Genomic DNA, 12853 nt, shown 5'->3' with positions numbered 1-12853 from the left:
AGTACTCAGGGCCTTGCCTTGGCTCCAAGCTAGCGCAAGTCCACCGGAGTCATGGCCCCGTGAGACACGGGTACCAGCCAGTGAGACACGGGTACCAGCCAGTGAGACACGGGTACCAGCCAGTGAGACACGGGTACCAGCCAGTGAGACACGGGTACCAGCCAGTGAGACACGGGTACCAGCCAGTGAGACACGGGTACCAGCCAGTGAGACACGGGTACCAGCCAGTGAGACACGGGTACCAGCCAGTGAGACACGGGTACCAGCCAGTGAGACACGGGTACCAGCCAGTGAGACACGGGTACCAGCCAGTGAGACACGGGTACCAGCCAGTGAGACACGGGTACCAGCCAGTGAGACACGGGTACCAGCCAGTGAGACACGGGTACCAGCCCGCGTAGATTCAACTCCTGTAACGAAGCATCAAATAAAACTTATATTTAAAACATTTACCAAAATGTAATTTACAGGAAAATACTGTTTTAAACAGTATACATAATGAGAGCGGTTCCATAATGAAAATGTCTGTTAGAAAGAGGGGGAGTCTAATAACGACTAGGATGGGTTGCTAATATGACTAGGATTGTGCCTTTGGCTTCTGGACAACAAAGGAAAGTTGATATGAAAACAAATAGAGCAGGAGAGAAAAGCTAGACACGGGCATCAGGAAGTCTTTAGAAAATAACTGTCTCCACATTTCTATGGATGGATTTTCACAAGGCTACTTTGAAGCAAGGTAAGACATGACTCATTATTTGAAGTGTTCAGCTTTCAGACCATTAGTGCCTCAAAGCGGTGGTGACGCGCTGATAGCCTGCCTAATGTTGACTATTGCTTAGGCACTCGAATGGAAAATGGGAGGCGCGCTTTAATTACCAGTTGAGATTGACAAATAAAAACAGCTCCATTTAAATTGTGGCCATGAAAGTTAACATGCGACTGCATTTATAATTATTAATAGTTGAGCAATGACTGGGTTTACAAAAGCACGTTTCACTCCAGTGAGGAGCTACTCTTGGGTTGTCTGACAGGTGATAGGATACTCCGTTCCTCAAACTAGGCTCTGTATGCTGTGCAAATGTGATAAGTAAGATGCATGACAACTAACGAAAATACACACTAGACAATTTATTTCCACTAAATTATGCAAATTGACCGACAAGCATGACCTGTCAAATGTATTTTCGGCAGCTAACATCCGTAGTGGAAACTCAAGTCTGCCGTTAGGCCAAACACCAGGGTAAAGTCTCATAGTGGAAATGCAACAGTGTGTGGTACAGTACCGTTACGCGCTCCCTCTTGGGTGCCGGTGGATGGGTCGGCGGCTGAGGGGGCAAGGCCTGCTGCTGGGGCTGGGCAGGGCTTATGACAGGCGCGGTCTGGACAGGGGGTGTGTGGCTGTACTGGGGCTGTGCCGGGTAGTAGGCACCTGCTGTAGGGGGAGGGAGGGAGAAAGGGAGGTTTGTCAAACACACCCCAAAAAGAGCAAGAGACATTCACACAGACTGAACATGCACTGAAATTCACACATGCATCCGCAGCAAAACAAAACCATGTGCACAAGGGAAAAAACACATTATGCAGACATATTAGGCAGACAAAGATGCAGCCCAGCACATACTAAGCAACACACATGCACACGCAAGTACACACACACATACTCACCGGGGTAGCGCTGGGAGGTGAGAGGAGCACCGTGGAGAGAGAGACGCCCATTCTCTCGCCCGCCCCCTCTCCTCTCCCTCACAGCCAGAGAGGGCTCTGAACACAACAGGGGGGAGAGGGAAGAAAGAAGGAAGGGAGCGAGGGAAGGAAGGAAGAAAAATTAAAGGGAGGAGAGAAGAGAGGACAGGAAGAGACAGATGCAGAGTGAGTGAAGGGAACCTGAAGAAAGCAGGGTGTTAAAGGCAGTGAGAAGCAGCAGGTGAGAAGACTGATAGAGCAGAACCAAAGCCCACACACACACACACACAGCCTTGGATCCTAAAGAGAGAACAGAGACCATCATACACACAGCCTGCCAGGCCACGCAGCAATGAACCAACCGTAAGACCACTTGACTGGCCAACCGTAAGAGCAACTACAAGAGCAATTGTAAGATCAACTAGTGGTCCTTTGTAGCTCAGTTGGTAGAGCATGGAACTTGTCACGCCAGGGTCGTGGGATCGATTCTCAGGACCACCAATATGTCAAATATATCCACGCATGACTAAGTGACTTTGGATAAGAGTCTACTACATTTCATATATTGACCGATAAATGTGTGAACGACCAACTGTAAGAGCTGGCTACCACCTGGTAAGCAACGCTGCACCTTAAGAGACTGCTGCAATATGTTCACATACTTTTCTACCCACTTCATAACTATTTAACTGTATTCTAGTCGAGGCTCATCCTATATAAAAACTACTGCAGTACATACATGTTCTATTCATGTACTGTCCATACACACCATTATACAGTGCTTTCGGAAAGTATTCAGACCCCTTTCCACATTTTGTAACATTCCAGCCTTATTCTAAAATGGATTGAATAAATGTTTTGACACATTAATCTACACAACATACACCATAATGAGAAATCTAAAACAGGTTTAGAGATTTTTGCAAATGTATAAACAATAAAACAAATACCTTATTTACATTCAGTCCCTTTGCTATGAGAATCTAAATTGAGCTCAGGTGCATCCTGTGTCCAATGACCATCCTTGAGATGCCTCTACAACTTGATTGGAGTACACCTGTGGTAAATTCAATTGATTGGACATGATTTGGAAAGGCACACACCTGTCTATACAAAGGTCCCACAGTTGACAGTGCATGTCAGAGCAAAATCCAAGGCATGAGGACAAAGGAATTGTCCGTAGAGCTCCGAGACAGGATTGTGTCGAGGCACAGATCTGGGGAAGGGTACCAAAAATGTCTGGTGCATTGAAGGTCCCTAAGAACACAGTGACCTCCATTATTCTTAAATGGAAGACGTTTGGAACCACCAAGACTCTTCCTAGAGCTGGCCGCCCGGCCAAACTGAGCAATTGGGGGAGAAGGGCCTTGGTCACTGACAGAGCTCCAGAGTTCCTCTGTGGAGATGGGAGAACCTTCCAGAAGGACAACACTATCTGCAGCACTCCACCAATCATAAATTTATGGCCGAGTAGCCAGACGGAAGCCACTCCTCAGTAAAAGGCACGACAGTCCACTTTGAGTTTGCCAAAAGGCAGAGCAAAGTAGAGAGATCCTTGATGAAAACCTGCTCCAGAGCACTCAGGACTTCAGACTGGGGCCAAGATTTAGCTTCCAACAAGACAACGACCCTAAGCACAGAGCCAAGGCAATGCAGGAGTGGCTTCGGTACAAGTCTCTGAATGTCCTTGAGTGACCCAGCCAGAGCCCAGACTTGAACCCGATCGAACATCTCTGGAGAGACCTGAAAATAGCTGTGCAGCGACGCTTCCCCATCCAGCCTGACTGAGCTTGAGGATCTGCATAGAAGAATAAGAGAAACTCCCAAAATATAGGTGTGCCAAGCTTGTAGTGTCAAACCCAAGACTTGTGGCTGTAATTTCTGCCAAAGATGCTTCAACAAAGTACTGCGTAAAGGGTCGGAATACTTATGTAAATGTGATCTTTCCATTTTTTATTTGTAATATATTTGCAAACATTTCTAAAAACCAGTTCTCAGTGTCATTACGGGCTATTGTGTGTAGATGGATGAGAAATGTTTATTTAAATACATTTTAGAATAAGGCTGTAATGTAACAAAATGTGGAAAAAGTCAAGGGGTCTGAAAACTTTCCAAATTCACTGTACTTACACACACACATATCAGACTCTGACATTGCAAGTTTTTACTTAATCTATTTTTTTTTTTTGTGAGGGGGATTTGTGTGTATTGTTAGATATTACTGCATTTTTTAAGCTAGAAACATAAGCATTTCGCTGCACCTGCAATAACATCTGCAAAATATGTGTATGCAACCAATAACATTTGATTTGATCAACTAACTGACCAATAAGATCGACCGACCGACCCCTAAGAGCGACCCTAAAAATCGACCGGCCAACCGACAAAAAGACCAACCGACTAAGATATCTCTGGGTGCATGTGGCCCCAGTTCTTGTCATGGATGTGGTTTTGGTAGTATTTACAGTGATGGTCCTAGGTAAGATCGTGATTGGACCTCGTGTAGCCACGGTTGTGGTTCGAGCGGACATTGAACGGTTCAATAGTAGGTTGAGGTTCGCGTTCCAGCTGCTGATCTTGTCGTGCCTGTGATTCTAATCAAGATTATGGTTGCAGTCATGGTGGTTGTGCTTGGCAGGTGGGGCCCGGCTCAAAGCAGGGCCTCTTACCATAGGTGGGGTATTCAGCCGGGCTGGTGCCTGGGTAGAAGCCTGCTGTCCCACTTGTCACAGGGTACTGTGGACTTGGTGGCATGTAGGGAGCCCGATACTACAGAGAGACAGAGAGGACACTTAGAACTGTGTCAAGTTACCTGTCTTAAAGGGATCAAGCTCCCTGTTTGCTCTGTTTAGGTATATCTACAATAGTATGTAACATTACCTCTTGACTTTAGACTATCAGCTGGAATACTGCATGAGCGGTGTGATAATTAGGGATGCACTTTTCTTTTTTTTTTACTTTCCAAAAATTCCCAGATTTTCAGAAATTCCAAAAACTTGCAACCATTTATTCTAGTCAAGTTGACCGTTAGCATAACGTGATGACCAGCTGTGGTACCTGTCCAGGGGGGATGAAGTAGCCCTGAGGGGAGCCAGCAAAGGACAGCTGCTGACCAGGGATCATCATCATCTGGGAACCGGGCTGGTAGATGTGGGTGGGACCAACCGGACGAGGCCCACTGCTGGTCTGGACCCGGGTGACACTGGTGGGCATGGTGGGCCTGTTGGCATAGTAAGGCTAGAGAAAAATGGGAGGGGGGACAGAAACTGTCAGTATATTTGTGTGTGTGTGTGCACCGCAGGGCTAAAATGTCACATACTGAAAGTGTCAGATGGTTGAGACTCCACGGGGGGGGCATATCCATCCAGGTTAGTACATCAAAGACTGGGAACTACAGGGCCGAGTGGAAAGAAATGTCTGCTACAATTTAACATTGATCACAGCTCGCATCTACCCTAAAAATTGTACAATATCGACTCTGTATGACATGGTTGTTGTTGTGTGGCTGTGCATTCAGCCCTCAGGTTCTATACACTCAGATGAGAAGGAAGTGAGAAGCTGTTACCTGCAGTGCCCTGTATCCACCCTTCAGCCGGACAACACACAAGCAGAGAACAAGGGGGCAGGGTGACAGAAAGGCAACAGAAAAATAGGAAGATAAAAGTAATAAAAATTTAAAAAATAGAGAGCGGAAGGAATGTGAGAGAGAATGTAAGAAGCAAGAGTAAATCACTCAGACATTACAGTTAGCAGTGCAAAACATCAGTCTTTCACATGCAGCTGACTATCAGAAAATATGAAGACGTTGCAGAAATATAAAGCTTGAGGGTAACAGACTTAAATTCCCAAGGGGTTAGCATACGTCTTCTAGTTTCATCGATGCCTCTGTTTGCAGGCCTAGCAAGTGGTTTGGCCAGCACTTTGCTTGATTGGGGTAACCAATTTACACATATACAGGTGAAATGTAAAACCGGCAGACCATACTGCTGAGGTGCCTAGTACCTTTACTGAACTGCCCTACTGCGGGTGGCGTCATATTAGGTGTTACCAGGGGTAGCCTATGGGGTTACCAGCCTGGATGTCTTCACTGGGGGAATCCCTGGTCCTGGAGATCCACAAAAGGCTGAGGGACAGATTCTAGCACTCCACTACTCAAGGTCTTAATTGATAAAAAAAAATATACATTTCATTCAATCAGGTGGTTTTGGGTGTAGTTACAGCTGGATCTGGTCAGAACTAAGCCTCGTCCTTCTCTAAAGTGAAATGTGTATTAATGCACTACGGTCCTATTGAGACGGCAGACATTTTGGGCAAGGTAAGGGGAGTTAGTACCTGTTGGTGTAAAGCACGGGGCCCGGTGGCAAACTGGGAGGGAGGACAGAAAAAGAGAGCAAGAGGTCATGGTTGGTAGCCAGAGAGTGGTGAGATAGATCTTAAAACACACACACACACACACACACTAAACCAAAGCGGTTAAGCAGAAAGACCGCTACACACAGGTTGGACCAAAGCGTTACAGCTGAGCAAGAGTTGGAGTTAAAAGGCCCAGTGCAGCCAAAAACATGATTTGTATGTTACATATACACATACAGTAGCAGTTAAAAGTTTGGACACCTACACATTCAAGGGGTTTTTCTTTATTTTTACAATTTTCTACATTGTAGAATAATAGTGAATAAATCATAGCTATGAAATAACATGTGGAATCATGTAGTAACCAAAAAAAAGTGTTAAATATATTTTATTTATTTATATATTTATTTTATTTGAGATTCTTCAAAGTAGCCACCCTTTGCCTTGATGTCAACTTTGCACACTCTTGGTATTCACTCAACCAGCTCATGAGGTAGTCACCTGGAATGCTTTTCCAACAATCTTGAAGGAGTTCACACATATGCTGAGCACTTGTTGACTGCTTTTCCTTCAATCTGCGGTCCAACTCATCCCAAAGCATCTCAATTGGGTTGAAGTCGGGTGATTGTGGAGACCAGGTCATCTGATGCAGCACTCCGTCTCTCACCTTCTTCGTCAAATAGCCCTTACACAGCCTGGAGGTGAGTTTTGGGTCATTGTCCTGTTGAAAAACAAATGATAGTCCCACTAAGTGCAAACCAGATGGGATGGCGTATCGCTGCAGAATGCGGTGGTGGCCATGCTGGTTAATTGTGCCTTGAATTCTAAATAAATCACTGACAGTGTCACCAGCAAAGCACCCCCACAACACCTCCATGCTTCACAGTGGAAACCACACATACGGAGCTGAGCCGTTCAGTTACTCTGCGTCTCACAAAGACACGGCGTTTGGAAGCAAAAATCTCAAATTAGGACTCAGACGAAAGGACAGATTTCCACCAGTCTAATTTCTATTGCTTGTGTTTCTTGGCCCAAGCAAGTCTCTTCTTATTGGTGTCCTTTAGTAGTGGTTTCTTTGCAGCAATTAGACTATGATGTTGAGATGGGTCTGTTACTTGAATTCTGAAGCATTTCTTTGGGCTGAAATCTGAGGTGCAATTATTTCCCGATTTCTGAGGCTGGTAACTCTAACAAACTTATCCTCTGCAGCAGAGGTAACTCTGGGTCTTCATTTCCTGTGGTGGTCCTCGTGAGAGCCAGTTTCATCATAGTGCTTGATAGTATTTGCAACTGCACTTGAAGAAACTTTCAAAGTTCTTGAAATGTTCTAAATTGACTGACCTCCATGTCTTAATGTAATGATGGACTGTTGTTTCTCTTTGCTTATTTGAGATGTTCTTGCCATAGCCCTATTTGGTAAAAAGACCAAGTCCTTACTATCTTCTGTATACCACCCCTACCTTGTCACAACACAACTGATTGGCACAAAATCATTAGAAAGGAATGAAATTCCACAAATTAACTTCAGGCACACCTGTTAATTGAAAGGCATTCCAGGTGCACACCAAGAGTGTGCAAAGCTGTCATCAAGGCAAAGGGTGGCAACTTTGAAGAATCGCAAATATATTTTGATTTGTTTAACACTTTTGTTTACTACATGATTCCATATGTGTTATTTCATAGTTTTTATGTCTTCACTATTATTCTACAATGTAGAAAATAGCAAAAATAAAGAAAAACCCTGGAATGAGTAGGTGTGTCCAAACTTTTGACTGGTACTGTACATTTCCACACTGAGATTGGAATAATACTGTGAAAATTATGATAATGCCCTTTGAGTATAAGAGCTGTTTGAAAAGACCGTCTGAAATTTCAGCCTGTTTTGGTGGGATGGAGTTTTGGCCTGCCTGGCGACGTCACAAGGTGGTATAAGTTAATAGAGCAATAACAATGAGTTTCAAACCTCTTGGCCAATAACAGCTAGTTCAGAGGTTTCATATCCTCCCATTAGGTTCATCCAATTAGGCCCCTAACTCAGACAGTCCTAGAAAATGTCTTGCTTGAGAAAATATATTTTTGTTTTCAATTAAAACAGCAAAAAGAAACAATCATAGTAAGGTACTTAATTATTACCCAGAAAACATTTGATATTTAGATTAAATTTTTTTTTTTTTAAAACAGCTGCATTGGACCTTAAAGAATTTAAGTAGGGGTCTTACACTCAGCAAGACATAGAAGAGTCGACATTGAAAGAGTGTCGGCAAAAGAGTGGAAAATGAAAGGAGCAATTGAGTAGCAGAAGAAGTAGAGCGCACTACCTGTCGTGGCTGCGGTGCAGAATTCATTTGTTGAGGTGTTTGGGTGGCGAAGACAAGAGAAGTGGGCTGTCCAGAGGCATAGGTAGCCTGGGAAAGAGGGGAGGCAGAGAAACACAACTACATTAGCCAGCTAACTTGCTGCCAAAGATGGGTTGTGTTCAGTAGGATACAATGTAGCAAAACACTTCAGAAAGGAAAACAAAAATGATCATCCTTATTGGACAACTTCAGGGGTGTATTTATTAGTCGCAGAACGTTTTGCAAGGGAAAACATTTAGCAGTGCAAAAGGCAGGTAGGACCCTCCCTGTTTGATTTTGTTCCTAGAGTAAATGGTAAACAGTTTAATCTTTGTATTCACTAAGAACCAAATGGAACCAAACTTACGCAAACTTGATGAAACGGGGAGGGACCTATAGGAATTTGTCCAATAGAAACTCAGGTTTTTTTGCAAACTGTTTTCCATTTGGAGTGAACATTTTCTGTTGCAAAACATTTTGCAAAAGTCTTTGTCTAATGAATAAAACCCATGTAGAATCTCACGGTTTCAAAACATTGTCTCATGTTTTTTGCCTAATGAACGCTACTCTGATCTGTCAGAGCGAGCTGGGTCTTGTCACTGGCTCTCACCTGTGTCAGGCCAGGGGAGGGGGAGGGGAGTGGGACAGAGGTGGGTCCCGTTATAGGCTGCGGTGGTTTGTTCATTTCACGTGGTTCTGCATCAGGGTGGCGCTGACTTGCCAGCCGATCTGAGGAAGAGGAAGAGTTTGTTACCAAAATTAGCAAAAAATTAGGTGAATCATTTTTTTTTAAATCCCCCAAGACTCCATATTGATACTGGGTCAGCTGGACTAGGCTAGGCACACTAGATGTACAATAATCACCTGGACACCATGCCCAGTGAGCGAAAGAGCAGGAAGGTCAGAAAGCCCTGTATCAACCGCCTAAGAAGTTAACTTGTGGTTGCCCTCACGAAGCTACCCTCTGTACCCAATGACATATTCATGAGAAACCCTGAGTGTTTGTCTGCTGTAGTAGGTCATGGCAGTAAGGCTTAGTGCCAAATAACCCGACACTGGTCACAAGTTGGTGTTACAAAGTAGGAAACGTTACAGTAGATAGGTTAGACCTTGTGTTAGAACACCATTTCATGGGCTTCCAGAAGTCCAGTCTAAATATGCCATTCCAGTGACACAATGTTGTTGTGCCGAGTTCCAAAATACCCATAAACCGCTATTTAGACCTTAGACAAAAAGACACCAACTCACTCCTGAGGGTGCATTGGGTTAATGGGAGTTAACACATCACTACAGGGGCAGTTTCACTATGCTACACTCCAGTCACAACAGACAGAACCATCTATTGATCCTCCTGGCAGATGGTGCCAATAAAGAACATGTCACACCATGACTATTATCATCTCAAGGGAATAACTAACATTTCCTTTCAGAATGAGAGACTATTTGGGGGGACTGAGATTGTGACAGAGAGCTGAATTTGACATGACAAGTCTGCGAATTAGAAATTGCAAAAAATAAACTGCTCCTGGGTTGTGGAGTTCAAATCTCTTCTCTGCACCATTGGGGATTAGGTTCACGCCAGCCTGAGCTTGTACATCTCACTCACTGTTTTAACTTTGAACGAACTATTTATTTTGTATGAATGTCTTTCAGGTCAAAGTTCACTTGCCAGTAGCCTCCATTTGCTTGTAACAGATTGTCTCTATTGTGGACATGTGTTGGTTACAATTTTTCAGATTCCTCAGAGATGTCCACATAACATCAGATGACAACTAACAATTTAAATAACACTTATAATTTTACTGGGAAGCAACACACTCCACTTTCGCATTTGAGGAATGTGGAATTGTAGACCAACATGGAATAAGGGTACGTGTATATTGCGGCCTTTAAAATGTTTAAGCAATTTCCCGACAGTGTTTTTGACATGCCATTAATTAAAGCATAAAAAGATGTCGTGTCAAACTGATAGCACATGGTCTAAAGAGGACATCTCACATTAGGAAGACGTGTCATATGGCTGGCTAGCTAGCTAGCTAGCCACCAGTTAGCTTCCATATGTTATCCCATCCCTGGCTAGCCCACTCTGTTTTTGGCGCTAAATAAAACGAAAGACCATTAAATGAACGTATGATAACTAACATGATACGTTTTCCTGGGTAGATTAGGTATAACAGTTACTGGTAGATCAAATTGCAAGCAAGGCCTTCTAGCGTGCTAACAATGCCGGGGAGGACCACTGATGGTGGATTTCACACACCGCTAGCTAGCCTGTAGTAGCCTACGTGTCTCATAGTAATGAGTGAGTGAACTTGACTAGCTACAGTAAATTAGTTCGCTAACTTAAGTCCACCTGAAATTCTGCAGTGACATGTCTACACATATATACATTGTTGATTGTAATATTAAATATCACTTTATTTGTACCCAACTGAAATAGTTAAGACTTTCAATCACATGTTAATTTCCAAGCTAGTCTTCCAAGGAGTATTCATTCTAGGCCCGACTAAGCCACACATTGAAAGCCCAGCATGACAATTGCTTTGGCTACAGCTTTATGGGCAGGTTAACCAACGTTAACTAGCAATTTTAAAACAGTGTGATAAAAATACACTTACTTGCGAGTAAATTGCCAGATTGGCATCTTGAAGTAAAGCGTGAATCTACACCATTTGTTTCGATGGGAACTGTCAAATTGATGAAAGATTTGCGAAATCTCATTAAGTTACCTTGCTAACATTCTAGACTAGCATTAGCTCGCTAGCTAATTTAACAACAATAAGTTCACCAACTTCAAACACAGACCTGAGCTGGCTAGCTAACGAACTTCAATAATGAAATGCTCGAGAGTTGTTCCAACCCAATTTCATGCAAAGGTTAACTAACTAACCAGGCTCGTTTTGACGAGCACAGACAAACACAGTTAAAGCCAAGACTATTTCTAGCCGCTAACATTAGTTAGCTAGTTATTATTCTGAAAGATAGCACGCTATTTAGCCAAGTTATCAAACCTTGTAAAATAGACTGACAGAACAGGGCCTTCATCCGTGCGTTAGTCTTTCACAGCGTAATAGCAGGTATCGAACTTTAGCACAATATTCTTACCGGGTATGAAGTGTCTGAGGGGTCGGAGGGAAGACTTGAATAAACAATGGAAAAAAGACAGTATTTTATAACCTATTGTCCATTACTTAAAATTGTAGCTAATGTAGTTTCTTGTCCTCTCCTCCAAATGGAAAGTGTGCCTTTATTGACTTAGCAGCTAGCTAGGTGAGTGCTGTCACTTCGTCTTTAAATTCCGAAAACGTGCAAAAGTGACAGGGCAGAAAATGTGTTAATATCGCACTTGAAGGTTACTATTGACAACTCCAATGCCTCCTAAAAAAGCCTCTGGACCGGAGGTCCATGATCAAGGCGCCGATGGTAACGGATTGCCGGTAAAATACAATATACTGGGGGTTTCATTCAGTTTACAGCGAGGCCATGGTGCAATGCATTATCGTCCGCTGGAGCCGGCAGGACTGTGCCCGGGTACGCATGGGTACTTCCGGGAAAATTATTATTTGATGCTGCCACCTCCATCACGTGACAGTGGAAACTAAAATCCAAATGTTGTGTTATTACTACCTCTGAGGGTTTAGAGCTTGGGGTATTCACCTCATACAAGTACTTGGGAGTATGGCTAGACGGGTACACGGTCCTTCTCTCGGCACATATCAAAGCTGCAAGCTAAAGTTAAATCGAGACTTTGTTTTCTCTATCATAATAGCTCCTCTTTCACCCCAGCTGCCAAACCAACCCTGATTCAGATGACCATCCTACCCATGCTAGATTACGGAGACATCATTTATAGATTGGTAGGTAAGGGTGCTCTCGAGCGGTTAGATGTTATTTACCATTTGGCCATCAGATTTGCCACCAATGCTCCTTATAAGGACGCATCACTGCACTTTATACTCCTCTGCAAACTAGTAATCTCTGTATACCCATCGCAAGACCCACTGGTTGATGCTTATTTATAAAATCCACTTAGGCCTCACTCCCCCCTATCTGAGATATCTACTGCAGCCCTTATCCTCCACATACAACACCTATTCTGCCAGTCACATTCTGTTTAAAGTTCCTAAAGCACACACATCCCTGTGTCGCTCCTCTTTTCAGTTCGCTGCAGCTAGCGACAGGAACAAGCTGCAACAAACACTCAAACTGGACAGTTTTATCTCAATCTCTTCGTTCAAAGACTCAATCATGGACACTCTTACTCACAGTTGTGGCTGCTTTGCGTGATGTATTGTTGCCTCTACCTTCTTGCCCTTCGTGCTGTTGTCTTTGCCCAATAACGTTTGTACCATGTTTTGTGCTGCTACCATGTTGTGTTGCTACCATGTTGTTGTTATGTTGTGTTGATAACATGCTGTGTTGTCATATGTTGCTGCCTTGCTATGTTGTTCTCTTAGGTCTCTCTTTATGTAGTGTTGTGT

General features: G+C 43.6%; 1 protein-coding gene across 10 annotated transcripts in view; it reads right to left on the bottom strand.

The window, feature by feature from the left end:
* LOC118394586 (eukaryotic translation initiation factor 4 gamma 1) overlaps positions 1-11871 on the bottom strand; it is a 47483-nt gene extending 35612 nt beyond the window's left edge. The window contains exons 1-10 of one of the 10 annotated variants that reach the window (XM_052463574.1): positions 11478-11871; positions 10991-11059; positions 8983-9101; positions 8355-8471; positions 6016-6048; positions 5249-5269; positions 4741-4920; positions 4353-4452; positions 1666-1761; positions 1284-1432 (exon numbers count right to left, since the gene is read on the bottom strand). In XM_052463574.1, coding sequence (XP_052319534.1) covers positions 1284-1432; positions 1666-1761; positions 4353-4452; positions 4741-4920; positions 5249-5269; positions 6016-6048; positions 8355-8471; positions 8983-9057 — 771 coding nt within the window. In that variant the 5' untranslated portion in view covers positions 9058-9101; positions 10991-11059; positions 11478-11871. The remainder of the gene's footprint in view (positions 1-1283; positions 1433-1665; positions 1762-4352; positions 4453-4740; positions 4921-5248; positions 5270-6015; positions 6049-8354; positions 8472-8982; positions 9102-10990; positions 11060-11477) is intronic. The other 9 variants (XM_052463578.1, XM_052463573.1, XM_052463577.1 and 6 more) reach the window with 9 other exon arrangements.
* Positions 11872-12853: the final 982 nt, after the last annotated feature.

Source organism: Oncorhynchus keta, chromosome 15, assembly GCF_023373465.1.
Source record: "Oncorhynchus keta strain PuntledgeMale-10-30-2019 chromosome 15, Oket_V2, whole genome shotgun sequence".
NCBI classification, from domain to species: domain Eukaryota; kingdom Metazoa; phylum Chordata; class Actinopteri; order Salmoniformes; family Salmonidae; genus Oncorhynchus; species Oncorhynchus keta.
The sequence above is the reverse complement of the archived record's forward strand: the minus strand, read 5'-3'. Positions and strand labels throughout refer to the sequence as shown.